Source organism: Podarcis tiliguerta (genome assembly GCF_965153285.1).
Source record: "Podarcis tiliguerta genome assembly, chromosome: 3".
In the NCBI taxonomy this organism is placed as follows: Eukaryota; Metazoa; Chordata; class Lepidosauria; order Squamata; family Lacertidae; genus Podarcis; species Podarcis tiliguerta.
The window spans coordinates 110,449,847-110,477,181 of NC_139536.1; the positions used below are offsets into that span (position 1 = coordinate 110,449,847).

A 27,335-nucleotide genomic window follows, 5' to 3' on the forward strand; every position below is an offset into this window, starting at 1 on the left:
CATCGTCAGAGTTTAATTTTCACTGAAATGAGAATACCAAGCAACTTGAATTAGGCTGCCCTATGGGCCAGGTAAGTTAGCTGATACTATACTGTGCGACGCCAAATTGAATACAGGGGTTTTCACATGTTTTTAATAACATGATCAGCTATTACTTTGACTCCAGTAAGCGCTTCATAGCAAGTTGGTTTAATTAAACTCTGAGGAAGCAAGAATCCATATGTTCCTCTGTCCCGAAGCTCAAAAGTGAAAGAATACTTTATACCAAGGTCATAAGCCCAGTCGTCTGAACCTCCTGGAGCTAAATCTATGGAAAGAAGCCAGAAATACTTATTATTCATGCCCTGTTCACAAAGATACTAAAATCTTTACATTCTTACTGTAGCAATTTAGGTACTTACAGATTGTTTGCGCACCAGGGCCTGAAACATAGCGGTTTCTATGTTTACTTTTAATGGTATTGGCTACGTTGCTTGCCAGAAGTTGCTAAAAAAGGAAGAAAAAAAGTTAATTAACCTAAGGAAAAAAAACCTTAATTGCACTAATTTATGTAGATTTATGTTTAAGGTCCAGGCATAGTTAAGACACTTACACAAGCAGATATACAGAGATGTGGCTAAGCCAAGGATTCTAAAGCATTCACACTGTTGTAACACAAGAAAAAATATCTGACCCTTCTTTAGTGCACAGTTTGAAAACAATAAAGTAAAATAGGAGAAGCAAACTGAGGAAAAGAATGCTCTAGGAAAACTTACATAGAAATCTCAGTTCTATGTTATGTCATAATCATGCTGTTCTATTCTTGACCCATTTATTGGCCATTATATATGCAGTAATATAAAAAGCTTCATTAGTTACTCTTTAAAATATGTGCCACAGAATTGGTGCACTCTGTTCTTGTGAGCATCTATCCACCCATCATCTCAATCAGTGCCTGCTTATATTGCGAAGGAAATAATGTTTTGGAAAACAAAACCTTAAAGCCTAACAAGATATTTATGCACACTTTCTTTTAGCTAAAAGGAAAAGAAACCTGACTAAATCAAAAGCCAGTAAAAGAAAAGAAAACAACATTAAATGTATTTGTTGTACAAAAAAACCCCAACACTTCCAGAATCCAGAACGAAGTCTCCTTAATTACCGTATTCTTCGCTCTATAAGACGCACCAGACCACAAGACGCACCTAGTTTTTGGAGGAGGAAAACAAGAAAAGCAAATTCTGAATCTCAGAAGCCAGAACAGCAAGAAGGATCGCTGCACAGTGAAAGCAGCAATCCCTCTTGCTGTTCTGGCTTCTGGGATAGCTGCGCAGCCTGCATTCACTCCATAAGATGCACACACATTTCCCCTTTTTAGGAGGGAAAAAGTGAGTCTTATAGAGCAAAAAATACAGTATACAGAGAAACACTCTTAGGCATGACATATACAAAAGCAATCTATATTTGCTTTATGTCAGTAAAGCCATGTTAGCTAAGCAAGCAGATTTTAGCGATAGTGCTCTCTGCAAATCCTTGGAAGAACCTTTATATTGCCATAAGGGCAGAGGCCAGCTGTAGTTAATTCTGCAAGATGTTTTTATAAGCAAGTTCAAGTTCTGTGCATTTGTAACCTGAAGATCCAATCCGCTTACCTTTCCAGAAAGCTTTTTATTTCCTCCTTTGGATTCTCAAGTGATCCACAACAAGATAAATACCATAAAAGCATTCAATCCAAATATTTGCTGCTGGGTCCCCCTAATTCCTTTTCATCCCATGGGTTGAGAAACTTCATGGTGGAAAGACAAACCAGCTCTCAGACTTCGTTTGCTGTAATTCTAGTTTTGCTAATCCGTGCAATTAAATGTTCCTGACCACTTCAATACTGAATATAAGGTATAATATTTTATGCATGTTTCCATAAATTAATTCTACTTGAATGTGGGGAAGTAGTAATTCTAGGCAGGGTAGCCAACGGTTGTCGGTCAGATGTTGGACTATATCACCTAGATCAGGGTTTCTGAAACTTAGGTCTCCTGCTGTTTTTGGACTACAACTCCCATCATCCCTAGCAGGACCAGTGGTCAGGGATGATGGAAGTTGTAGTCCCAAAACAGCTGGAGACCCAAGTTTGGGAAACACTGGCCTAGATTATCTCTCCTATCCATACTCCATTCATTGCACAGTGTGGCTTAAAGCAGGGGTCAGCAAACTTTTTCAGCAGGGGTTCGGTCCACTGTTCCTCGGACCTTGTGGGGGGCCGGACTATATATTTTTTGGGGGGGGAATGAACAAATTCCTATGCCCCACAAATAACCCAGAGATGCATTTTAAATAAAAGGATACTTTCTACTCATGTAAAAACACGCTGATTCCCAGACTGTCCGCGGGCCAGATTTAGAAGCCAATTGGGCCGGATCCAGCCCCCGGGCCTTAGTTTGCCTACCCCTGGCTTAAAGCTTCAATATGCCCACCTACCTATTTACACCCGTGGGAACAATCTGGCGTTCTAGTCTTCCAAGAATTGAGCTTTTTTTCCAAAATACTGTTTACCCTGAATATTTTGTGCTTCACAAATGTGGTTCTGAGTCTTAAGTATCACAAATAATGCACAGCACAGAATGATCAGAGTCTCTCAGATCTCTTAGTAAGAGTCGACAACCGAAATGTAAAGCAGCTTTATCTGTTCAGACACTGTGGCTCAATTCAGATGTAATGACAAACCATGACTTGCCATGAGAATGAGTAACGTCATGCGCTGCCTCCACATGCAAGGGAAATGACGCTAGACGTTCCTGCCAGCTAAGTTGCTATTTTGTCTGAAAATAGGAAAGTGGTTGGTTTTTAATCTAGGATCCCCAAAGGATGGTTAATTCTGGTTTGTAAGCAAACTATGGTTTGATGAAATGGGAAGCTAGATGGGAAGGAGGAGGGAACACACGCAGAAGCTCTCTGCTGCACCTTCTCATGATGTAAAATCCTTGTTTAGCGTTACATTTGAACCGAGCCTGTGAGTAGAAACTGCCAGCATTTAGCAATTTATGAAGGAAATCTCTCTCTTGGGGGGTGGGGAATCCCAAGTTCAAAAACAGGACCATGACAGGTCTCTAAACAGGTAAAGGGACCCCTGACCATTAGGTCCAGTCGTGGCCGACCCTGGGGTTGTGGTGCTCATCTCGCTTTATTGGCCGAGGGAGCCGGCGTACAGCTTCCGGGTAATGTGGCCAGCATGACTAAGCCGCTTCTGGCAAACCAGAACAGCACACGGAAACGCCGTTTACCTTCCCGACAGAGCGGTACCTATTTATCTACTTGCACTTTTTGTGCTTTCGAACTGCTAGGTTGGCAGGAGCAGGGACTGAGCAACGGGAGCTCACCCCATCGCGGGGATTCGAACCGCCGACCTTCTGATCGGCAAGTCGTAGGCTCTGTGGTTTAACCCACAGCGCCACCCGCGTCCCTGACAGGTCTCTAGGGCTACATAAAACGTGAATAGTAGGCTACTTACCATCTCATCATGATCTTTAGTTTTATTTCTTGTGTAAGAATATGGAAACAGAACCATCTGGGAGTAAGAGTGCATTGTTATATATGCCTTAATATGATTCTTGTGCTTCCTGAGAAAATTAGCCACAGCTTTTACTTCCGGTTCAGACTCAGGATAAGGTCCACAGTATGTCTCATCGCAGGCATCACCAGACGCACCTATGCCTTTAAAAAAACAAAAGGAGCTGATTTAAAACGATTTCCTTTAAAATGTATGAATCCAATGAGTAACCAAATAAGGGGCATTTATAATTCTGTATTTATGCTATAAAATTTAAAACTGAATTACTGGATTCATACATTGCTACTGCAGTATTATTCAATTATTTGTTTAGTAATGGGATATATGACCATAATATGTGAAAGGTCCAATCCTGTATGTGACTTCTTTTTCAGGAAGACTGGAATGCAGAGAATTTAAGCTGCCATTCGTCTATAAAAATCCTCTTGATATTTCTACCTGTATAGTACTGGTGGCTGTTTCATACGTGACATTTTATAGATTACTGTAGTATGGGAAATCTTGCTTAGCCAATTTATGGGAATGCAAGTTTTAAGCAGAAAGGCAACTACTAATCCAGAATCTCACAGAAATGGGAGAACTCACAGCACCCAATATATTTAATAACAATTGGAACATTGTGAGTAAGGTGAAGATCTGCTGAGCAGCTTATCCAAATGTAGGCAAACACGTGAGAGCACAAGAATCTCCTGGATCAGGGCATCAGCAAATCATCCTGTTCTCATAGAAGCTCACAAGCAAAATCTAAATGCAACATCCATCTCCCCTTTGATGGTTTCTTGCAACTGGTATTCAGAAGCACATTGGCTCCAACAGTGGAGGTGGAACCTAATCATCACGGTTTGTAGCCCTATCCGCCATGACAACCCTATCCGCCATGAATTTGTATACTGTATTTTTCGCTCTATAAGACACACCAGACCATAAGACGCACCTAGTTTTTGGAGGAGGAAAACAAGAAGAAAAATATTCTGAATCTCAGAAGCCAGAACAACAAGAGGGATCGCTGCGCAGCGAAAGCAGCGATTCCTCTTGCTGTTCTGGCTTCCGGGATAGCTGCGCAGCCTGCATTTGCTCCATAAGATGTACACACATTTCCCCTTTTAGCAGGGAAAAAGTGAGCCTTAAAGAGCAAAAAATACGGTAATCCTCTTTCAAAGTCATTCAAGCTGATGGCCATCGCTGCCTGCAGTGGGAGCAAGTTCTGTAGTTTATGTACTGTATCAAGAAGTTATCTCTTCTGACTGTCCCAAATCCTCCAACCAAACCTAGTTCTAATGGTACGAGAGAGGGAGAAAAAACTTTTCTTGATCCACTTCCCCCATAATTGGAAAGACATACTTTCCTAATCGACTTGAGGTTTGGCCATCAAGGCCGTGAGAACTTCAGTTAACACCCTGGGAGATAAGGATAGCTCCAAACTTGTACAGATATGGGCCTCATACATCTGCCAAATACACCGAGGCAAGGAAATCTTCCTCATTCACGACCTCCAGAGTAATCCTTAACATTTCCTTTTTGATTTCTTCTTCTCACAAAGCTATTTAGATACTTCCAGCTCAGAAAGGTTCTCTAGTAGTATGCTTTTTAGGACAATAAAGGAGAAATGTATAGATGCCAGACTGGAACTATGATGGAATCCGGATTGCTAATGGCTTTTCTGATTAAACTTGCACATCCACAAAACTTTATTTCACTTGCACTACCTGGTAAGATCTGTGCCCATTAGAGTACACAACTTCGCAACTCTTGAAAGGGTAATCTTTAGAGAAGTGAAGTTACAGGGAAGCAGGCAGAGGGTCTTCTCGGTAGACCTGCCTGCCCTGTAGAATGCCCTCCCATCAGACGTCAAACAGATAAACAACAACATATCTGAAAGCAGCCCTGTACAGGGAAGTTTTTTAATATTTGAAGTTTTATTGTGCTTTCAATATTTTGTTGGGAGCCGCCCAGAATTGGCTGGGGCAACCCAGTCAGAGAGTTGACATATAAATAATATATATATTATTATGGAGCTAGACCATCAATATAGAATTCGCATGTCATATGGGGGGTTAAACATAGCAATGTTTTCCCAATCTGGTTTTATACTCAGCCCCAGCTGGAGAGTCAGTGAAATACGAGACACATCTACTCAGAGGTTTGTCACACTGAGTTCAGCGGGATTTACTCCCAGGTAGGTGGAGAGGAGGGACGCGGGTGGCGCTGTGGGTTAAAGCCTCAGTGCCTAGGGCTTGCCGATCGAAAGGTTGGCGGTTCGAATCCCCGCGGCGGGGTGCGCTCCCGCTGTTCGGTCCCAGCGCCTGCCAACCTAGCAGTTCGAAAGCACTCCCGGGTGCAAGTAGATAAATAGGGACCGCTTACTAGTGGGAAGGTAAACGGAGTTCCGTGTGCTGCGCTGGCTCGCCAGAGCAGCGATGTCACGCTGGCCACGTGACCCGGAAGTGTCGCCTGATAGCGCTGGCCCCTGGCCTCTTGAGTGAGATGGGCGCACAACCCTAGAGTCTGTCAAGACTGGCCCGTATGGGCAGGGGTACCTTTACCTTTACCTTTACTAGGTGGAGAGGACTGTTGGTTTAAGGACAAAATACATATTCAGAAAAGGTGTCTTTTAAAAAAATACAGAAATTCATCTTACCACACCAGCCCGCATCAAAATTTCTGTTCAAGTCTGTACCAGTGCATCTGTTGTCGCCATGCAGGGAACGGCTTTTTCGCCACATTCGATTCTGTATACAAATGCACCCCATTAAAAAATAATTTAAAAGTATTTTAAGGCTGATACCATCAGTCTTTAATGTATATTATTAAACCAATCACAGCATCTGGAAAGGGGATCAGGTCTGACTCTGTGTCTCTTGATCCGCTTTAATTTAACTCCCTAGAAGGTAAAATGCCCTCATAAATCCCATTGCAGATGTGAGATGAATAAATGGATTATTATGATGGATAATATCCACCCTTCTTGCTCAAGTCTTGCTTGTGGACGCAGACAGGAGTGACCTTTGGACACTATAACCAGGGCTACAATCTTGTTTCCAATCTGAGTATGCTTCTTAGAAAGAGCTCTGTGTCGATAACTATTTTTCCAACTAGGAAAGGTCATCAACTAGATAAGCAAAGGGAGATAAGTGGGAAAATAAGCCAACGTCTTAATGACAAGAAAAGGAAACGTCTCGTTAAGAAGAAGAATGCTATTGAATTCCGCAGGGAGACACTGAGGAGATGCTCACTTTGTGTGGTAACAAATTTGCTTCCTCCTTTCCCCTTGGCATGAAAGGAAATCTGGATAGAAAATGTTTGTCCTCCAATGGAGGCATGAATGCCTATCCAACTAAACGATCTCCAGCTGTCCTGTGCACATGCTGTTCTCTACACCGGGCTACAAGAAGAAGAACTTAACATTATTCAGTGTGGCTGATCTTGGAGAATGCCAAAGATGAAAACAGATGGGAATCCTTCTAGATGAGACAGACATTATTATTTTATAACCGGGGGAGGGGGGGAAAGAGATTGCCAACCAACTGCACCTTTCCTGTCCAAAATACTTTGGCCTTCAGAACACGTCAGTCAATATTCCTATAGAAATTATACGCAGAAGATTAAATCAGTGGGTTGTAGCCAATGTTAGTCATACTCTGAACAGATTCATTGAGATTAACAAACATGACTAATTCAGGTCCATTAAGTTCAATGGGTCTGCTCTGTTGGATACAACTCAATGCTTGAGCAAAAGGAACAAGAAACAGGGTGGGTGGGTAACATCACTCATGCCCAACATTTCAGATGGCTATGAATGGTTCCCATCTTAAAAAGCAGAAACATCACCTTGCCAACAAAAGTCCATATAGTTAAAGCGATGGTTTTCCCAGTAGTGATGTATGGAAGTGAGAGCTGGACCATAAAGAAGGCTGATCGCCAAAGAATTGATGCTTTTCAATTCTGGTGCTGGAGGAGACTCTCGAGAGTCCCATGGACTGCAAGAAGATCAAACCTCTCCATTCTGAAGGAAATCAGCCCTGAGTGCTCACTGGAAGGACAGATCCTGGAGCTAATGCTCCAGTACTTTAGCCACCTCATGAGAAGAGAAGACTCCCTGGAAAAGACCCTGATGTTGAGAAAGATGGAGGGTACAAGGAGAAGGGGACAGCAGAGGACGAGATGGTTGGACAGTGTTCTCGAAGCTACCAGCATGAGTTTGACCAAACTGCGGGAGGCAGTGGAAGACAGGAGTGCCTGGCATGCTCTGGTCCATGGGGTCACGAAGAGTCAGACACGACTAAACAACAACATGAATGGTTCCGTGAAGTCAGAACACCCTCAACCATCAGGTTTAAAGCTCGGTAGTTTAGAAAAAAGAAAGAAAAGCCAATCTAATCCTAATTATGTATACATGATATTATATGAAACCAGGGTACATTTTATATTCTATATTTTTTAAATGAAAGGTTAGTTTACCCAACAATGCAGAAGAAAGCATTCTTAAGAGCATGCATTTCATTTTGCGTTAAGATTGTGAATTTATCCTGTCCCCCACTGGATGTTTTCAGGTGGGATGACTAGGAAGAGCTAGCCATTTCATGATCTTCTTGAGCTTTGTGATGCTCCAAACCAAATCCCACAATTCTTCTCTAAAACGTGTACTTACAGTAGTCCAAGTGTACTCATAACCATCCACATTCATTACTGGCATGACATAGAAATCAACGTGCCGCAGAAGTCTTGCCATAGCCTGATCTCGCTGTAGAAACTGAGTGGCCTACAGAGAACGAAAGAACGGGATTTGATGGGAAGTGTCAAACGACGACAAAACCTCTACCCTCTCAGGCTCTCTAAGTCAGGGGGCAGCAAACTTTTTCAGCAGGGGGCCGGTCCACTGTCCCTCAGACCTTGTGGGGGGCCGGACTATATTTTTTTTGGGGGGGGAGAAACGAATTCCTATGCCCCACAAATAACCCAGAGATGCATCTTAAATGAAAGGACACATTCTACTCATGTAAAAACACCAGGTAGGCCCTACAAATAACCCAGAGATGCATCTTAAATAAAAGGACACATTCTACTCATGTAAAAACACAAGGCAGGCCCCACAAATAACCCAGAGATGCATTTTAAATAAAAGGACACATTCTACTCATGTAAAAACACCAGGCAGGCCCCACAAATAACCCAGAGATGCATTTTAAATAAAAGGACACATTCTACTCATGTAAAAACACGCTGATTCCCGGACTATCCGTGGGCTGGATTAAGAAGGTGTTTGGGCCGGATATGGCCCCCCGGGCCTTACTTTGCCTACCCACGCTAAGTGATTGTGCATGTTTAAGGCAGCCCTGTTCAAAAACGAACTGCTTATTCCTTTCCTTCACACTCCAGGCGTGGGCTTTAGAATCTTACATCATTTGGCAATTGACAGGGCCATAGTGTCTGTCAGGGCTTGAGCCAGCTTTAGAAACAAACAAACAAACAAACAAACAAACAAACAAATAAACAAATATCATCATCCCCTCAGGTCTGGGGCTTTGACCAATGCTGGATGGCTGTGAGCCACCAATGAAATTTCTCTCTGATATAAGAATTAGAGACCCCAGGTGTATATTTTTTTATTATTTTAATAAGGCTTCCATATTTCACTTTAATTGTATTTACCGTATTTTTTGCACCATAACACTCACTTTTTTCCTCCTAGAAAGTAAGGGGAAATATCTGTGCGTGTTATGGAGGGAATGCCTACGGGTGGCATGCCTACGGATTTTCCTCCTCTAAAAACTACATGCGTGTTATGGTCGGGTGCGTGTTATGGAGCGAAAAATACGGTAACCTTTTAGAATGTATTAGGCTTGGTTTTTGTGTGTTCTGCATTTGCCAATACGCTGCATTCCACCTCTCCTTATCTACCCCTGAAAGTGGTACAAATGCACCCAAGTTCAAATAAACTATCCTTGAAGCTATCGGAGACCCGGGAAGAGAATTTTATTATTCTCTTCCCTTTCACTGAAGGCTAGGTTGCCAGGGTAACGCCAGACATCCGAGACCTAAAATGGTCAAATGGCCTGGGCACATTGGGGCCACTCCAAGGTGACTATGGGGATGAAGATACCAGTATGGAGCCAAGCGTGTTTTACTTCTCATGACGTTTCATGACACATGTGAAAATATTTTAGGACTATTTGTGCGCTGTGTTTGAATTACTACCATATTTTTTGCCCTATAGGACGCACTTTTCCCCCTCCAAAAATGAAGGGGAAATGTGTGTGTGTCCTATGGGGCGAATGCAGGCTTTCACTGAAGCCTGGAGAGCGAGAGGGGTCAGTGCGCACCGACCCCTCTCGCTCTCCAGGCTTCAGGAAGCTATCCACAAGCCTTGCAAGCCCGGCGGGAGTTCCCGCGGGCTCGCAAGGTTTGCAGGCAGCAGCCTGCAGCCCGAAGCACGGGACGCCCTCCAGAGGGCACCCCGTGCTTCGCGCAGGTGTCCGCAAGCCTTGCGAGCCCGGCGGGAGTTCCCACAGGCTCGCAAGGCTTGTGGGCAGCAGCCTGCAGCCCAAAAGCTCAGGGGACAGCGGGGAGGCACAACGCACCTTCCCGCTGTTCCCCGACCTGGTTTGGAGGCTGGCGCTGGGGAGAAGCGCGTTTCTCCCCAGCGCCAGCCCCACAAGCTCGGGGGACAGCGGGGAGGCGGAGCGCCGCCATCCCGCTGTTCCCCGACCTGGTTTGGATTCCCGACCTGGTTTTGGGGAGGAAATAAAGGAAAAAAATTTTCCCTTTATTTCCCCCCCAAAAAACTAGGTGCGTCCTATGGGCCGGAGCGCCCTATGGGACGAAAAATACGGTATATAAGCTTTTATTCTGAAGCGCCTTGGGACAGGCCTTCTCAACTGGCACGTTGAGTTGAGTGAGCTCTGTCCTACTGCAATAGCTATATAATAAACACTGGGTCCCTAAATCCAGATGCTGGACTTGAAAATAGTTTCCTTGGTTCCGTGGTTTATTCAAAGGGTGGTTGTTCCTCACCTGGGTAACGAACAAGGTGGTGTAGAGGTGAATTCTTACCACCTCACAATGAGGCTATATTATAGGAGCATTGTGGGAAATTAAAATGGTGGGTAGAGCAAGCTACACAATACTTCCCAGAGCACAATTGCTGCTACCAGATAAGCCCACCAAGGGAGGCACTTGCAGACCCTTTAAGTGTCCCTATCTTCCAGGGACAGTCCTGGATTTACAGAAGCCATTCCGGGTTTACAAAAGCTGTCCCGATTTTAAATTTGATCCTGGAACATCCTGCTTTTCCTTAGGATGCCCCTGTTTTCATAGCAGAAATGTTGGAGGGTGTGGAGTTATGCAGCCCCTGAGCCAAGGAGATACAACCTTTAGAAGACATCTGAAGACAGTCCTGGAAGTATTTTTTTAATGTTTAATGTTTTAATATCTGTTGGAAGCAGCCCAGAGTGGCTGGGGCAACCCTGCCAGATGGACAGGGTATAAAGCATTTTATTATTATTATTATTATTATTATTATTAGGGATGTCCCTATTTTTAAGGGACGCGGGTGGTGCTGTGGGTTAAACCGCAGAGCCTAGGACTTGCCGATTAGAAGGTTGGCGGTTTGAATCCCCGCGACGGAGTGAGCTCCTGTTCCTCGGTCCCTGCTCCTGCCAAGCTAGCAGTTCGAAAGCATGTCAAAGTGCAAGTAGATAAATAGGTACCACTCTGTCGGGAAGGTAAACGACACTTCCATGCGCTGCTCTGGTTCGCCAGAAGTGGCTTAGTCATGCTGGCCACATGACCCGGAAGCTGTATGCCGGCTCCCTCGGCTAATAAAGCGAGATGAGTGCCGCAACCCCAGAGTCGGTCACGACTGGACCTAATGGTCAGGGGTCCCTTTTACCCTATTTTTATCAGAGAAATGTTAGAAGGCATGCACTTGACTGAGAGACCATAGGAGAGGCAGAAAGTCCCTGACAAAGGCTTTGGGCTTGACCACTTAATCCTCATCAATAACTTAATCAAGTGTTTTAAGTAAGTGGAATTTCATTTGCCAGCATCCTTCCTATTCTACCCTTGTCCCTCCCCTCCATTTATTTTATACTGTAAGCTCTTTGGAAGCAGGGCCAGGGAAGTTCTGAGGCAGGGGCGGGGGGTGCCATTCCAAAGGGGGGAGGGACAAAATACCGACCCCCGATTGGTGGCACCTCCTGGGGCGCGCGGCGTGTCACGCTCCCGGAACCCGTGCCACGCCTCCTGGGACGAGCCCTGCTCTGGGTACAGGGTCAGGTTGCTCCGCCTCTGAGCAGGGCCCCTTTGTATTTTACCTATGACAGTCTGTATGGGACCATATACACGAATGGGTTTTCCATGTATGTCTAAATAAAGTCTGTTTTGGGGAAATATGCCATGTACTTACATGTCCTATGAACCAGAGACAAAAGGCCGGAGCAACCCATTCTCTGGCATGGATGCCACAATCAATCCAAATGGCATTCTTTGAAGTTCTGTCTCTGTTAGAAAGCTAGTAAGAGAATAGAAACAGAAAGTTCGGTTGTATAGGGTTTTCTAGATGGTACCAAGTTTCCTGGTCATATCCTTTTCCTGAATATTTTTCTAAATATAAAAATAAAATAAAATAAAATGTCCAGTAGCACCTTAGAGACCAACTACGTTTGTTCTGGGTATAAGCCTTCGTGTGCATGCACACTTCTTCCGATATCTGAAGTATCTGAAGAAGTGTGCATGCACACGAAAGCTTATACCAAGAACAAATTTAGTTGGTCTCTAAGGGGACGCGGGTGGCGCTGTGGGTAAAAGCCTCAGCGCCTAGGGCTTGCCGAAAGGTCGGCGGTTCGAATCCCCGCGGCGGGGTGCGCTCCCGTTGCTCGGTCCCAGCGCCTGCCAACCTAGCAGTTCGAAAGCATCTCCGGGTGCAAGTAGATAAATAGGGACCGCTTACTGGCAGGAAGGTAAACGGAGTTTCCGTGTGTCACGCTGGCCACGTGACCCGGAAGTGTCTCCGGACAGCGCTGGCCCCCGGCCTCTTAAGTGAGATGGGCGCACAACCCTAGAGTCTGTCAAGACTGGCGCGTACGGGCAGGGGTACCTTTACCTTTAAGGAGCTACTGGACAATTTATTTTATTTTATATATATATTTCGACTGCGTCAGACCAACACGGCTACCTACCTGAATCTAGAATTTTCTAAAGAAATCCCTGGGAAATGTCATCCATAAAAATCACACCACCTGCTGGTTATCATTTCACAACAACTAGCATAGTTTGGAATCTCCACGCTATAAAAATGAAGTAAAACGATGCATAACAACAGTGTGAAAAATCTGCATTGTCCACCGATTTTACAGACAAAATACTTGCGTGTGAGACACCTGTAGCGCAATTCTATGAATCCCCACTATTGAGTTCAATGAGACTTATTTCCCAGTCAGCGTTCTCTTATGATTGCAGCCTAGATCACTGTTCAGTTATAGTTAAAGAACATCTGCCACCCCATATCATAAGCATATTAAATCCCTCTATTTGAACTACAGTAATTGAACGTTATTTCAAACGACTGGGATAGCTCCGTCGGCAGAGCATGAGACTCCTAATCTCAAGGTTGCGGGTTCGAGTCCCACGTTGGGCAAAAGATTCCTGCGTGACGGGGGTTGGACTAGATGACCCTTGTGATCCCTCTACAGTTTTAGGTGTAGGGATCAGATGGGATTACCATGAGGAATTATAAAATATACATCAAGCCATCGTGTCCACGATGAAGACATTGTGTTGACTGGGTTTGATATATTGACGATAATTTCTGATTAAATCCCATAAGATTCTACATTCATGTCCTTTCCATGCCCTTTTGCCTCTGCTGCCCATTTCTCTTGTCACGTACACAGCCCAGTTGCTTAGACAGGCAGGCGTCCTGGGTCATCAAAGATAGTGGGCAAGTTTATTTGATGTAGGATGTTAATCTTAGGGCCAGGAAACAGATCTCACATGAAGGTGATACTGATTGCTACCCTCCTGGCCACCCTTCTTATCATGTGTACTGATTGTTTATGACCTCCGGGGTTGCCAGATACTCTTCTTTGTAGTTCTCAACTTATTTACCCCAGAAATATTTGTGCTTAATTAGTTTTAGTGGTTTAACTTTCTCCCCACGTGGGTTTGATGAAATGCTCAGAGGAAATATGATTGGTTCTTACGAGCACTGTGTAAAAGATTCTTATGCTAATAAAATGGCCTGGCGAGGGGTGTGGTGTACGCACTTTCTCCGAGAGCCTTGCTGGTCAAAGCCTCGTGTCTTGCTTTTAATCAGGGTCCAATCCTTCCTTTACTTTGCGAACGCAACACTAGGATTCAAAGCACATTTGTCAAGGTGAAAAGTGTTCTATATCCCACCCCCCCGCCTCAAGTCTCTGTTTATAAAATGTTACTATAATACAATCCTCTCAACCTTTTCTCAAAGTGCTTTCCTATACTGTACAGACTTTTCCTACCTCAGTGGAGAAAGTAGTTCTGTCTGAATATTTGATATTACTACCACAGTGGTACCTTGGGTTACAGACGCTTCAGGTTACAAACTCCGCTAACCCAGAAATATTACCTTGGGTTAAGAACTTTGCTTCAGGATGAGAACAGAAATTGTGCGGCAGCAGTAGGCCCCATTAGTTAAAGTGGTACCTCAGGTTAAGAACAGTTTCAGGTTAAGAACGGACCTTCAGAACGAATTAAGCTCTTAACCCGAGGTACCACTGTACTACAAAATTATACTCACCCTTCACCGTCAGGTCCCAGGGCAAATTCCATCAATTTAAAATTCAGCATTGAAGACAGACAAGACAAATTACACTCACCGGAATACGGCGAATCCTAAAAACACATTTCTCAGATGCTACCCTGGTCCCTGAATCTTGTTCTTGTTACCTCCTCCTTCCTTCACCCAACTCCATTTACAAAAGCCAGTCAGACTGGGAATTCAACCTTACTACACTGATGATGGGACACGGGTGGCGCTGTGGGTTAAACCACAGAGCCTAGGACTTGCCGATCAGAAGGTCGGCGGTTCGAATCCCCGCAATGGGGTGAGCTCCCGTTGCTCGGTCCCTGCTGCTGCCAACCTAGCAGTTTGAAAGCACGTCAAAGTGCAAGTAGATAAATAGGTACCACTCTGGCGGGAAGGTAAACGGCGTTTCTGTGCACTGCTCTGGTTCGCCAGAAGTGGCTTAGTCATGCTGGCCACATGACCCGGAAGCTGTGCGCCGGCTCCCTCGGCCAGTAAAGCGAGATGAGCACGCAACCCCAGAGTTGGCCACGACTGGACCTAATGGACCCTTTACCCTTTACCTTTACACTGATGATGGGACAGGATGGGGACATAAGGCTAGTGTAGGCTAGGACACATGGCACAAACAGCTCTGTCTAGTCCCTGCTCTTCAGTATCTGCCGCCCAAGGCAGCTGCCTCACTTGGCCTCATGGTAGATAAATTCCACAAGCCTGACTCCAGAGATTCTTCTAACTCTCTCAGGGTTCAAAAGGGAATCCATGCAAGGCCTCTGGTACGGGTGGGGAGCTCTTGCCAAACCGTACCTTCAAAATATAGAGTGGTCGTTTCTCATAAGAATCCCCAATGTGTATTTTTTGGAGGATATCCGGATGTCGTGCAGCTATTTCTGTCATCCAGGAGTATATCTAAAATAGAATAAGTAGATTTTTTTTAAAAAATCAACATCGATGCCTATTTTAAATATGAAAGTAAAGCATACCCCATTTGCTTTCTCATACCTAGAACTGGCCATTTCTTGAGACCAGGCTAGGTGCAATATTTTAAGGTTTAAGTTTCTGTTAAGTGTCTGAGCCCACCAGCCTGTTTGAGATAACAGAATAATAACAAACAACAATAAGAATAATAACAAACAACAATATATAACAAACAACAATAAGAATGCCTTTGCTGTGTGAGAAAAATTAACAATGAGTTCGAAGAGTCAGTGTGGCATAATGGTTAGAGCGTTGGACTAGGACTTGGGAGAGCAGGATTCGAATCCCCACTCAGCCATGAAGTTCACAGGGTGACCCAGTCTCCATCTCTTAAGATAACCTCTAGGTTAGGTGAGGACGAAATGGGGAGATGGAGAACCACCTTGATAAAGATGGTATATACCGTATTTTTTGCTCTATAAGACTCACTTTTTCCTTCCTAAAAAGTAATGAGAAATGTGTGTGCGTCTTATGGAGCGAATGCAGGCTGCGCAGCTATCCCAGAAGCCAGAACAGCAAGAGGGATTGCTGCTTTCGCTACACAGCGATCCCTCTTGCTGTTCTGGCTTCTGAGATTTAGAATATATTTTTTCTTGTTTTCCTCCTCCAAAAACTAGGTGCGTCTTATGATCTGGTGCGTCTTATAAAGCGAAAAATATGGTAAATGCAAACAAATAAATGCATTGAATTATATAAATGATGTAGACCATTTTGTTGAAATATGGTACCTTTCAATAAAATACTTTCCAGATAACCCTGAAGAATGGCAACCATGAAAATCACAGACTGGACTTTGGCAAACTTAAATAGACTGGTCCATCCTAGAAGTGTGTGGTTGAGGAGAGAGGATAAGTTGGAATTCCCTGTTTAGGGAAGCTTTTAATGTCTGAAGGACTATTGTATTTTAATATTTTGTTGGAAGCCGCCCAGAGTGGCTGGGGAAACCCAGCCAGATGGGCGGGGTATAAATAATTTTATTCTTATTGTTGTTAAGTTGTGGGTGAACATATCAGACGACACAGCGATTCTTCAAACAGCTCTTGTTTATTCACAGGCCAGAACAGAACTGAACTGAAGGGTTCAGCAAGCCTGCTTATATAGAGCTCCAGAACAACGTAACTGTAACAACTTTCTGTAACTATCCAATCACTGAACGTCACTTTCGATCCCTTATTTGCATATGTGGACCTGAACTATCTACAGTATCCCCCTGCTGGCCCAGGGTGAGAACTTCAGTACATAACTATTATTATTATTATTATTATTATTATTACTTTTTCCTTTTTCTGAAATGTTTGTTATATGTATATCAGAAATCAACAGAACTATATTTATAATAAAGAAGAGAAACAACGAGAATGCCTTACTTCTTTTAGAGAGTGATATTGTTCATAATACGATAAAGAGCTCCGCGGGGAGACGGTGTCGTTGACAGTTTGTGTCTCAACCATTTTCTGAACGTCTTCCAGCAAAACTCTGAACAAGAAAGAGAGAGCGTACCGTTTAACAAAATGGTTAGATTCTTGTTTGTTTCGTGCATGAATAGCAGGAAATAAGAGTCTCATACTTGTATGGGACGGTCGATTGGTTAAGCGCTGCTTTCACATCGCCGACATCGGACACATTGACGTAGAAATGCACCTCTTTGCTCTTCATAATGTTCCTGGGGGAATCTGGCTGCCACAGCACAATCTATTCATGTTTACAAAAACATTTAAACAAAATTGAAATAAATGATGGATTAATTAAAAGGAATCACAATGGCAAACGGTAACAGGTAGAAAAACTCTTGTGTTTCTGAAAGTGTTTCCCCAGGCTGTCTAAGAACAAGACAGTGGTACCTTGGTTCTCAAACTTAATCTGTTCCAGAAGTCCGTTCCAAAACCAAAGCGTTCCAAAACCGAGGCATGCTTTCCCATAGAAAGTAATGCAAAATGGATTAATCCGTTCCAGACTTTTAAAAACAACCCCTAAAACAGCAATTTAACATGAATTTTACTATCTAGCGAGACCATTGATCCGTAAAATGAAAGCAATAAACAATGTACTGCAGTGATCCAATCAATCAGTAGCTGAACTGGGTTCCACACAGTCACAAAAACAAAACAAAAAAAGAGCCGCAAAAACTAAACCGCAAAATAAATAGACAAACCTCGGCATAACACTCAAAATGGAAGTGTGGCACTCCAACCGGAAGCGTAACACTCAAAACGGCGCATGTTCGGCTTCCGAAAAAGGTTCGCAAACGGGAACACTTACTTCCGTGTTTGCAGTGTTTGGGTTCGAAGTTGTTTGAGTACCAAGGCGTTTGAGAACTGAGGTACCACTGTACTCTAATGAGGAGTTCTACTGGGTTGGCGGCCTATCAAGTCCAGCATCCTGTTCTCACAAGGGCCAACCGGATGCCTGCGTGAAGCCTGAAAGTAGGTTCTCCTGCGCACAAAACCACTCTCCCCACTTGCGATTCAGAGCAACTGAAATTCAGAGTCATATTGCAGAGGTATCTGCCCCCACCATGTTGTCCAGAGCTGAGCTGAGCCGAGGGAAATGTTTGCAGCAAATCTCAGCTGCACATTTTGCGGATTGGCTGATGCCTGTTGTTGACATCATGATTTTCGCCACCTCCCAGTAGCCCTGGGTGCAATTTGTTTAACTCCTCCACTCCCCCCTTTACAGATTGAAGGAGAAATATATGAAGATGATGTATAGATGGTATTTGACACCAGTGCAGTTAGGGAAAATGTACAAAGCTAGTTCAAATATATGTTGGAAGTGTAAAGAAAAGGAGGGGACATTTTATCATATGTGGTGGGATTGCAATGCAATCAATTTTTTTTGAATTAAACGATGAATTGAAGAAAATGCTCCATCTAACATTTGTAAAAAAAACGTGAAGCATTTTTGTTAGGGATTGTGGGAAAAGACCTGCCAAAAAAGCTGGAAAATATCTGCATGTATGCAACAACGGCTGCAAGAGTTTTAATAGCACAAGGTTGGAAGAACGAAGAAATCCCAACGAAAGAATCATGGCAAGAGAAATTGACAGATTAAGCAGAACTGGCAAAATTGACACATAAGCTACGGGACAAGGACAACTGTGACTTCAAAGATGAATGGGAACCTTTACAAAGTATTTGATGATGCAACAAAGTGAATTGGACTCCTTGGCAGGTTTTGAATAAACACTCACAAACTCTTTACTGACAATAATCAGTTAGACAATTTAAGGATTTATACAATTTATACAATTTTGTAACATGCAGAGAACAGTATTCACAGAGAAACCAAAGACTGGAACTGAGGGGAGTCGGGGGGGGGGTCCTTTATGGGAGGGTGGGGGAAGGGAGGAAAATGGGGGGAAATTAAGGATGTGATATTATTGGATAATATGTTTTGTTTAAATCTTTAATAAAAATTTATTTAAAAAAACCAAAACTACCCCACTCCCCCCAAAACCCCTCAAAAACAGCTGGCTGAGCTTGAGATATATATAATGGACGGAGTGTCTGCTCGAAAACATGATGGTTGGATTTGTGGACATATGAGAGAGCATTATAAAACCCACACAGAGACAAAAGAAGACTGTTCCTTTTAATCCGCTTGTGGAGAAAACTCGGAGGTGACAGAAAAGGAAAATGAATAAATGGCAAATATGAGAAGGTGGGACTGGAAACATCATTGCAGTAAGGAAAGCAGCACGAATTTGGATTTTTGGATTCCTGACGATCGAAGGAGCATGGGAACCCCCCACAAAAATTTCTTAATTTGGAAAACATTTGGACTTTATGATGTGTATTGATATAATTTGGACTAATTGGTATGATATGTTTAATTTGGCAAATGGAAACTTAATAAAAATTATTGAGAGAAAAAAAGATATATATAATGGCAACAAATACTGTTTAATTGAATGAGGTAAAAAGGTCAGATAAAAGACCCCTGGATGGTTAAGTCCAGTCAAAGGCGACTATGGGGTTGCGGCGCTCATCTCGCTTTCAGGATGAGAGAGCTGGCGTTTTTCCACAGACAGTTTTCCGGGTTATGTGGCCAGCATGACTAAACCGATTCTGGCGCAACGGAACATCGTGACGCAAGCCAGAGTGCATGGAAACACTGTTTACCTTCCTGTCACAGCGGTACCTACTGTATTTTTCCGTGTATAAGACAATGCTTTTTGCTAAAAAAAAGTTAGGCAAAAATTGGGTGTCTTATACACAGATAGTGAATGTAGAGGAGGGGGGAACGTGCAATTAATGGCAGAAGCAAGCAGGAGATTGGCAGCGGCGATTGGGCGGGTGATTGGCGGCTGTGGCAAGGCCTGCTGGTGACTGACTGACTGTGGCTTCGGCAATTGGGGAGGCAATTGGCGGCTGCAGCAAGTGGGCAGGTGGGCTGTTGGTGGCAACAAGTGGGCAGACAATTGGTGGCTGCGGCGAGGTGTGCGATCGGCAGTGACTGTGGCAAGCGACTGGCAGTGACAGGCAGGCGGGTGAGTGATTGGCAGAAGTGACCTCCCGCATCCCCCCAAAAGCTAAACAACTTAATTTCTTAACTCTGAGTTTAAAAAAATAGGGGTCGTCTTATACACGGGGGCGTCTTATACACGGGAACATACGGTATTTATCGACTTGCGCTGGCGTGCTTTCAAACTGCTAAGTTGGCAGGAGCTGGGAGCTCATCCCGTCGCAGGGATTTGAACCACCGACCTTCTGACTGGCACATCAATAGTAAATATACGGACAGCCCTGAAGCATGTAGGGAAGATTGTGTCAGCATGATGATTGTGTCAGCATGTGAATACCATGCCTCTATCACGACACGGGACGCGGGTGGCGCTGTGGGTAAAAGCCTCAGTGCCTAGGGCTTGCCGATTGAAAGGTTGGCGGTTCGAATCCCCGCGGCGGGGTGCGCTCCCGTTGTTCGGTCCCAGCGCCTGCCAACCTAGCAGTTCGAAAGCACACCCGGGTGCAAGTAGATAAATAGGGACCGCTTACTAGCGGGAAGGTAAACGGCGTTTCCGTGTGTGGCTCTGGCTCGCCAGAGCAGCAATGTCACGTTGGCCACGTGACCCGGAAGTGTCTCCAGACAGCGCTGGCCCCCGGCCTCTTAAGTGAGATGGGCGCACAACCCTAGAGTCTGTCAAGACTGGCCCATACGGGCAGGGGTACCTTTACCTATCACGACAATTACATGGAATGGAGAATGCAGGCTCTCCGTGAATCAATATTGTGCAACTCCTGGTTTAAGGTGTCCTTTGTATTCAGGCCCAGTGGTGAAAAGAACTGCGTTCTTTGAAATAAAAATTGAAACAGGATGAATCACACACTCCCTGACCACTTTGATCTGTGGAAGTCTCTTTTGCAAGAGAAGAACAGGAATGTTGGATAACACCACCCATTAATTGCAATGGCTTCCCCCCAGAAGCAGTTACCTTAAAAGTAGTGGTCAAATTCTGAAGGAACTCAACATGTCTGTCCGAATGCGGAAGAGCCCACAAAACCTGGTCACTGGAAGAGAGAGGGGGAAAGGGGATTACAGTCATACCTCTTGTTACGTCCGCTTCATATTACAATGGTGCCTCGCAAGACAAAAAGAATCCGTTCCGCGAGTCTCTTCGTCTTGCAGTTTTTTCGTCTTGTGAAGCAAGCCCATTAGTGGATTAGCGGATTAGCGCTATTAGCGGTTTAGCGGCTATTAGCGGCTATTAAAGGCTTAAGGGATTAGCGGATTAGCTGCTAAAAGGCTATTAGCGGCTTAGCGGGTTTAGTGGATCAGCTGATAAGCGGCTTAGTGATCAGCTGTTAAGCGGCTTAGCGATCAGCTGTTAAGCGGCTTAGCGGCTTGGGGAAAAGGGGGGGGGAGGGGGAAAACCCCGCAGGAACTCGCAAGACATTTTCGTCTTGCAAAGCAAGCCCATAGCAAATTCATTTTGCGAAGCACCTCCCAAACGGAAAACCCTTTCGTCTAGCAGGTTTTCCCTCTTGCGAGGCATTCGTCTTGCGGGGCACCACTGTACGTCCTTTCAGGATACGTCCCGCGGCGACCCGGAAGTACTGGAAAGGGTTACTTCCGGCTTTCGTCGCTTGCACATGCGCAAAATGACATCACACACATGCACAGAAGTGGCGAATCGCGACCCGCACAGACGCAGGTTGCGACCTGCTCATGTTGCGAACGGGGCTCCGGAACGGATCCCGTTCGCAACCAGAGGTACCACTGTATTGGTAGTAGAGAAGCACTGAAGACATGCAAAGGAACCACAGACCCCTAATATGAGTAGAACTCAAAAAAAGTGTGCCAGGGATGCTTTTTTGAGTTCTTAAACCACCCAGTGCGTTTTCAAGAAGCCTCACAATCCACAGACACTGGTGATGGCTGTCAGGCAGGTGGGCCCAAGCATCGACGCTCGCCAGGTAGGGGCAAGAAGGGCACAACAAAAGCTGGGTTCTTAAAACATGCCCGTTTGATATGCTATCTTTTTAGCGACTATGGGCTTGCGGCGCTCATCTCGCTTTCAGGCTGAGGGAGGCGGCATTTGTCTACAGACAGCTTTCCGGGTCATGTGGCCAGCAGGACTAAACCACTTCTGGCACAATGGGACACCGTGACGGAAACCAGAGTGCACGGAAACGCCGTTTACCTTCCCGTCACAGCAGTACCTATTGATCTACTTGCACTGGTGTTTTTAACACCCTAAACCAGGCATAGGCAAACTCGGCCTTCCAGATGTTTTGGCACTACAATTCCCATTATCCCTCGCTAACAGGACCAGTGTTCAGGGATGATGGGAGTTGTAGTCCCAAAACATCTGGAGGGCTGAATTTGCCTATGCCTGCCCTAAACACATAAGATCTTTAAAGCTGGGGGTGGGATGATATTGTTATTGATTGTTACGTATTTTTGTGTTACGTATTTTATATTGTAATCTGCCCTGTGATTTTGGGATGAAGGGTAGTGTTAAGTTGTGGGTGAACATATCAGACGACACAGCGATTCTTCAAACAGCTCTAGTTTATTCACAGGCCAGAACAGAACTGAACTGAACTGAAGGGTTCAGCCAGCCTGCTTACATAGAGCTCCACTAGAACGCAACAGTAACCATTTTCTGTAACTATCCAATCACTGAACGTCACTTTCAATCCCTTATTTACATATGTGGACCTGAGTGAAAACTATCTACAGTATCCCCCTGCTGGCCTAGGGTGAGAACTTCAGTACATAACAGGTAGTATAGAAACTTAATAAATAATAATAATAATTAGTACAGACCCTCCAAGTGTCCCTATTTTCCAGGGACAGTCCTGGATTTACAGAAGCCATTCTGGTTTCTGATTTGATCCCGGAACATCCTGCTTTTCCTTAAGATGTCCCTATTTTCATAGCAGAAATGCTGGAGAGTATGGAGTTATGCGATCCCTGAGCCTAGGAGATAAGTAACTAAACTACCTTCAGAAGACATCTGAAGCCAGCCCTGTATGGTTTTACTATGTTTTTATATAAGCTGGGACAATCCACTCAGATGGGGCAGGGTATAAATAATAAAATTATTGTTATTATTATGGAATAGGATGTCCCTATTATCATTGGAGAAATGTTGGAGGGTATGTTAGCATGGCTATTTTAATTGGAATATCAACTGAAGCTAAAAGGCCTGCCTGCTTCTACACAGCCAAGGTGCATGATCCCCACTGACTTCGATAGGATTTAACAAACTTGTGCTCTGCTTTTGAGGCGATGGGAAAGTTCTGCTTGTGGCATTCGCATGTGCGAATGAGCTATTCACAGGTCCAGCTGCTGTTTGATGCTGCAGTCCTGAAGTGAGTCACTTAACACCTGTGAGCTAGACCATTCTAAAAGTGCTTGGAGGAGGTTTAATTTTAATTTTAATTTTAAATCTCTTGTACTCTCTGTCCCTCATTTAGTACACAGTGAGTAACTCTGCCAAAATTTCTCTTGGGCAATCATTGCAAAACACAGCCCTTCACAGGAAGAGCAGGGCCAAAGCCCAAAACTAAAAATGCTTATTATAAACCAGGGTGGATAAAAATGAATGATTATAAATAAATAAATAAATCAGATTATTATTATTTTTATTTAAATTGGATTTTTAAAAAATAAAATGCTTTTGGAGCAAAAATCTTTCTAAAAACAGTTTAAGTTACATTTTAGTCCGTCAGGAAATAAGGATTTGTTTTAAGTTTTTCATGTATGCTAAAGTCAGTTTGTTTGTTTTATTGTTTAACCACGTCAGTTAACGAACATGGATACACATGATATAATGTTATTGTCTTAGTTCAATAAACTGTTTAAATTGTTAATAAGGAAATGATTATTTTTCTTCTTCCAATAAAGTACAGCAGAAAAGTTGTCCAAATATACCGTAAACAGTTAACTTACTAAACCTCGCAATAATTCCATAATTATCGGTCTATGTATTTCTAATACTGTAACCAAATCAGTAATTTTTGATATAACTGTAAAAACTACTCTGAAAATGTATTATTCCAAAAATGAAACCTTCATCTGGTTTTAAATATTAAGATTATACCAGCAAGTATGAGTCTTCCTGAATTTTTTTTAAAAAATAATCTTTATTAGTTTCAATTAAAAAAAGAAAAGCCTATATATATATAGCAATATTCAATATAAAAGCTGAAATGAAGGGGGGAAAGGGAAAAAAGAAGAAAAGAAAAGAAAAAGCAAATACATAATATTATACAATTCTTCTGTACAAATATAGTAACATATTGTCATTTATGTTCATACAAATACAATTTTGTAAAAAGAAAGAAAAAGAAAAAAAGATTTCTAAGAATAAACTTTAAAAAGACTTCCAAATATTCTCGTTTACTCTGTCTATTCTTTCCTTTATAATGCAATTTTTTAATGTAAAAAGAAGAAGATTTAAATAAAGTCTTACTGACTAGTGCTTTAAATCGTGATTTAAATCAAATCAACTCTGCTACAAACCAGGACCAGTTGGACTAAGGACATGTCCATACTTTGGGTAAATGCGGATTGTGCCTTTTTCAATTCCACAGCATGTCCATGCGGAGGTTTGCTCTGCTTTGAAAATCTGAATGAGAAAGCTAATCAACTACATACAGCATAAGGTAAGTAAAGGTAAGGTAAAGGACCCCTGGATGGTTAAGTCCAGTCAAAGGCAACTCTGGGGTTGCGGCGCTCATCTTGCTTTCAGGCCGAGGGAGCCAATGTTTGTCCACAGACAGCTTTCCGGGTCATGTGGCCAGCAGGACTAAACTGCTTCTGGTGCAACAGAACACCGTGACGGAAACCAGAGTGCACGGAAACGCCGTCTACCTTCCCGCCGCAGTGGTACCTATTTATCTACTTGTACTGGTGTGCTTTCGAACTGCTAGGTTGGCAGGAGCTGGGACAGAGCAACGGGAGCTCACCCCTTCGTGGGGATTCGAACAGCTGACCTTCCGATCGGCAAGCCCAAGACGCTCAGCGGTTTAGACCGCAGATTTAGGGAGGCAAAATTGTGGAACAGCAGTACAGTGGTACATCCCAGAGGTCCGTTCTTAAGCTGAAACAGTTCTTAACCTGAGACACCACTTAGGTAATGGGGCCTCCCGCTGCCGCCGCCCGATTTCTGTTCTCATCCTGAAGCAAAGTTCTTAACCCGAGATACTATTTTTGGGTTAGCAGAGTCTGTAACCTGAAGCGTCTGCAACCCGAAGCGTCTGTAACCCGAGGTACCACTGCAGCTGGAGGAAGAGGCCACATGGGGAAGATGAAATTAAAGGAGGCAGAAGGGGTTCACAACCACATTAAGCCGAAGTATGGACTGAGCCAGATTAAACTGTATCCCACTAGCAGAAGCCTGAACAAGGACTCCTGCTGGCTCGATGGGGCGTCCCCCTCCCTCTTGCCCCCCACTGCCCCCCCACATACTCAGGGGGTGAGGTGGGAGACCCCCCCAGAACAGCACATGGGGGGGAGGGGAAATGCTTGCTCAGACTGAGGGACTGCAATAGCGCTACACTGGAGTCCTCCTCCCAGATTGATATACCTGGGAGTAACTCACATCGAAGTGGGATTGACTTCCAAGTAAACATGCCCAGCGTTGCACTGTAAACCTATGAGACTGTGATTTTAGTGTCTGTGCATTATATGATCGTTCTCGTGCTGTACGATCTTGGGGAAGAGGCATACTTGTCTTGTGGGAGAATTTTGTCTGCCTTTATGGGGAGAATATATCCTATGCCCTTTTAAAATGTGTACTTTTGGAGGGGAGGCTATTGGGTGGTTGTTTTTAGTTTGATTATGTGTTTTGATTTTATTCTGTGAACCGCCCTAAGAACCCCAGGTATTGGGCTATATATATTCAATAATAATAATATACCGTATATATTCAATAATAATGATGATGATGATGATGTTCAGTTTTCCTCAAAGTCTAGTGAAATGTAATGTTTGAGTTTATCAAAGTCCATGAAGTTTTCTGAAGTCCACGGAGTGTCAAAACATTATCCTAAACTTGTACATTGGAAAGAGCTGAAGATTTGTATGGTTTAATCTTTCCTGGCATTTTTTTTATGTTTCTCTTTTTATGTTTCTCTCTTTTATGTTTCGGCTTTCAAATCAATATATCTGTCTTTGCTTCTGAAAAGCATAACAACACTTAGACAAAGTGAACTCTAACCCAAATGACTCATTGTTCTCACAGAAATGGGTTCTGTTTACACATGGGAGTCATTATTTTAAGTTTTTGGTAAAATGAAAATAATGTTTCCTTATTTTAGGACACAATCCCATGCCCACTTACTTGGAAGTAAGTTCCATTGATCTCAATGGGACTTGCTTTGAGTATAGGTCTTGGGTTTAGCTATTAGTCTCAGTGTGCAACATTACAGTATACAAGTCCATTTGTAATTTGACCGTGCCAAATACTTCATGTAATGAGTAACAGCTAAGAATTTATGTTTCCAAAAGAGACGTTTTGCTACATTCTACACTGGTCTATATATCTCGGTTAAAAAGTAATAAGCATATTTGGATATCTGTCTCATGTTAGGTTCCACCATTGGACAACATGCTTCTATTCTATGTGGAGTTTTCCCATCTCTCTCATTAGAAAACAAATACTTACCTTTGAAGAGCAGCAACATTCTTCTTTTGGCCAAAGGTGGATATTATACAAATTAAAAGGAAAAACTTCAGAGCCGCCATTTGCAAAGAAACCGAGCGAGAGAGTGGAGGTTCATGAAATGCATTGTTGATTTTCTAAAGTCTCTGTTGAAAGAATGGTTAAAATTTAATGTTATCGCTCTCAGTAATCTTCACTGCTCCCATCCCCTGTGTGACTGAGTCAGAGTGGATTCCTTTACAATGACAATTTTCAAAATGTAAAGTGATCGTCTGTGTGAGGGTCTAAGCAGTTGCCAAGGGGATTCCCAATTCTCATTTAACTCCCCAACCAGTTGAGGTGTTATGCTCTGTTGATTTGGCCTGGAATCAAACATTTATTTTAAATGCTTACGCGCAATCTTTCAGGCCTCCATGGTGGATGACAATAAGTAAAAATTAATATATGGGAATGTATACGGTTATATCCAATCACAGTTTACTCAAGACATGTTGGAGGGTATGATTACTTAAAATATACCCAGTTAGCCCTAAGGATCCAAGTTAGCCCTGTCCATTCATTTCAATGGGTCTACTCTGAGCATGACTAATGTTGGATACAACACACACACCCTCCAGCATTTCTCCAGTGAAAATAGGGGTGTCCTATTTAATAATGATGATAATTTTACTATTTATACCCTGACTATCTGACTGAGTTGCTCCAGCCACTCTGTGTGGGTCCCAACATGTGTAAAAATATAACAACACATTCAGCATTTAAAAATCTTCCCTATAACAGGGTTGCTTTCAGATGTCTCTGAAAGGTTTTATAGTTACTTATCTCCTTGGCTCGGGGGTTGCATAACTCCATACCCTCTTAGTAGGGTTTTTTGTGATGGAAAAACAATTAACAATGATATTGTCTCATAAAGCGTTTTACAA

General features: G+C 43.5%; 1 protein-coding gene across 1 annotated transcript; it reads right to left on the bottom strand.

Annotated features, from left to right (window-relative positions):
- On the bottom strand, positions 1-26,554 carry CPB2 (carboxypeptidase B2). Its single transcript, XM_083435481.1, is given in 12 exon segments — positions 1-307; positions 402-486; positions 3,485-3,687; positions 6,183-6,273; positions 8,193-8,303; positions 11,949-12,053; positions 15,129-15,230; positions 16,667-16,775; positions 16,867-16,991; positions 20,731-20,806; positions 26,416-26,531; positions 26,534-26,554. Coding segments are annotated over 12 exon segments (1,314 nt in total). The 5' UTR covers positions 26,540-26,554; the 3' UTR covers positions 1-122.
- Between the last annotated feature and the right edge of the window lie 781 nt (positions 26,555-27,335).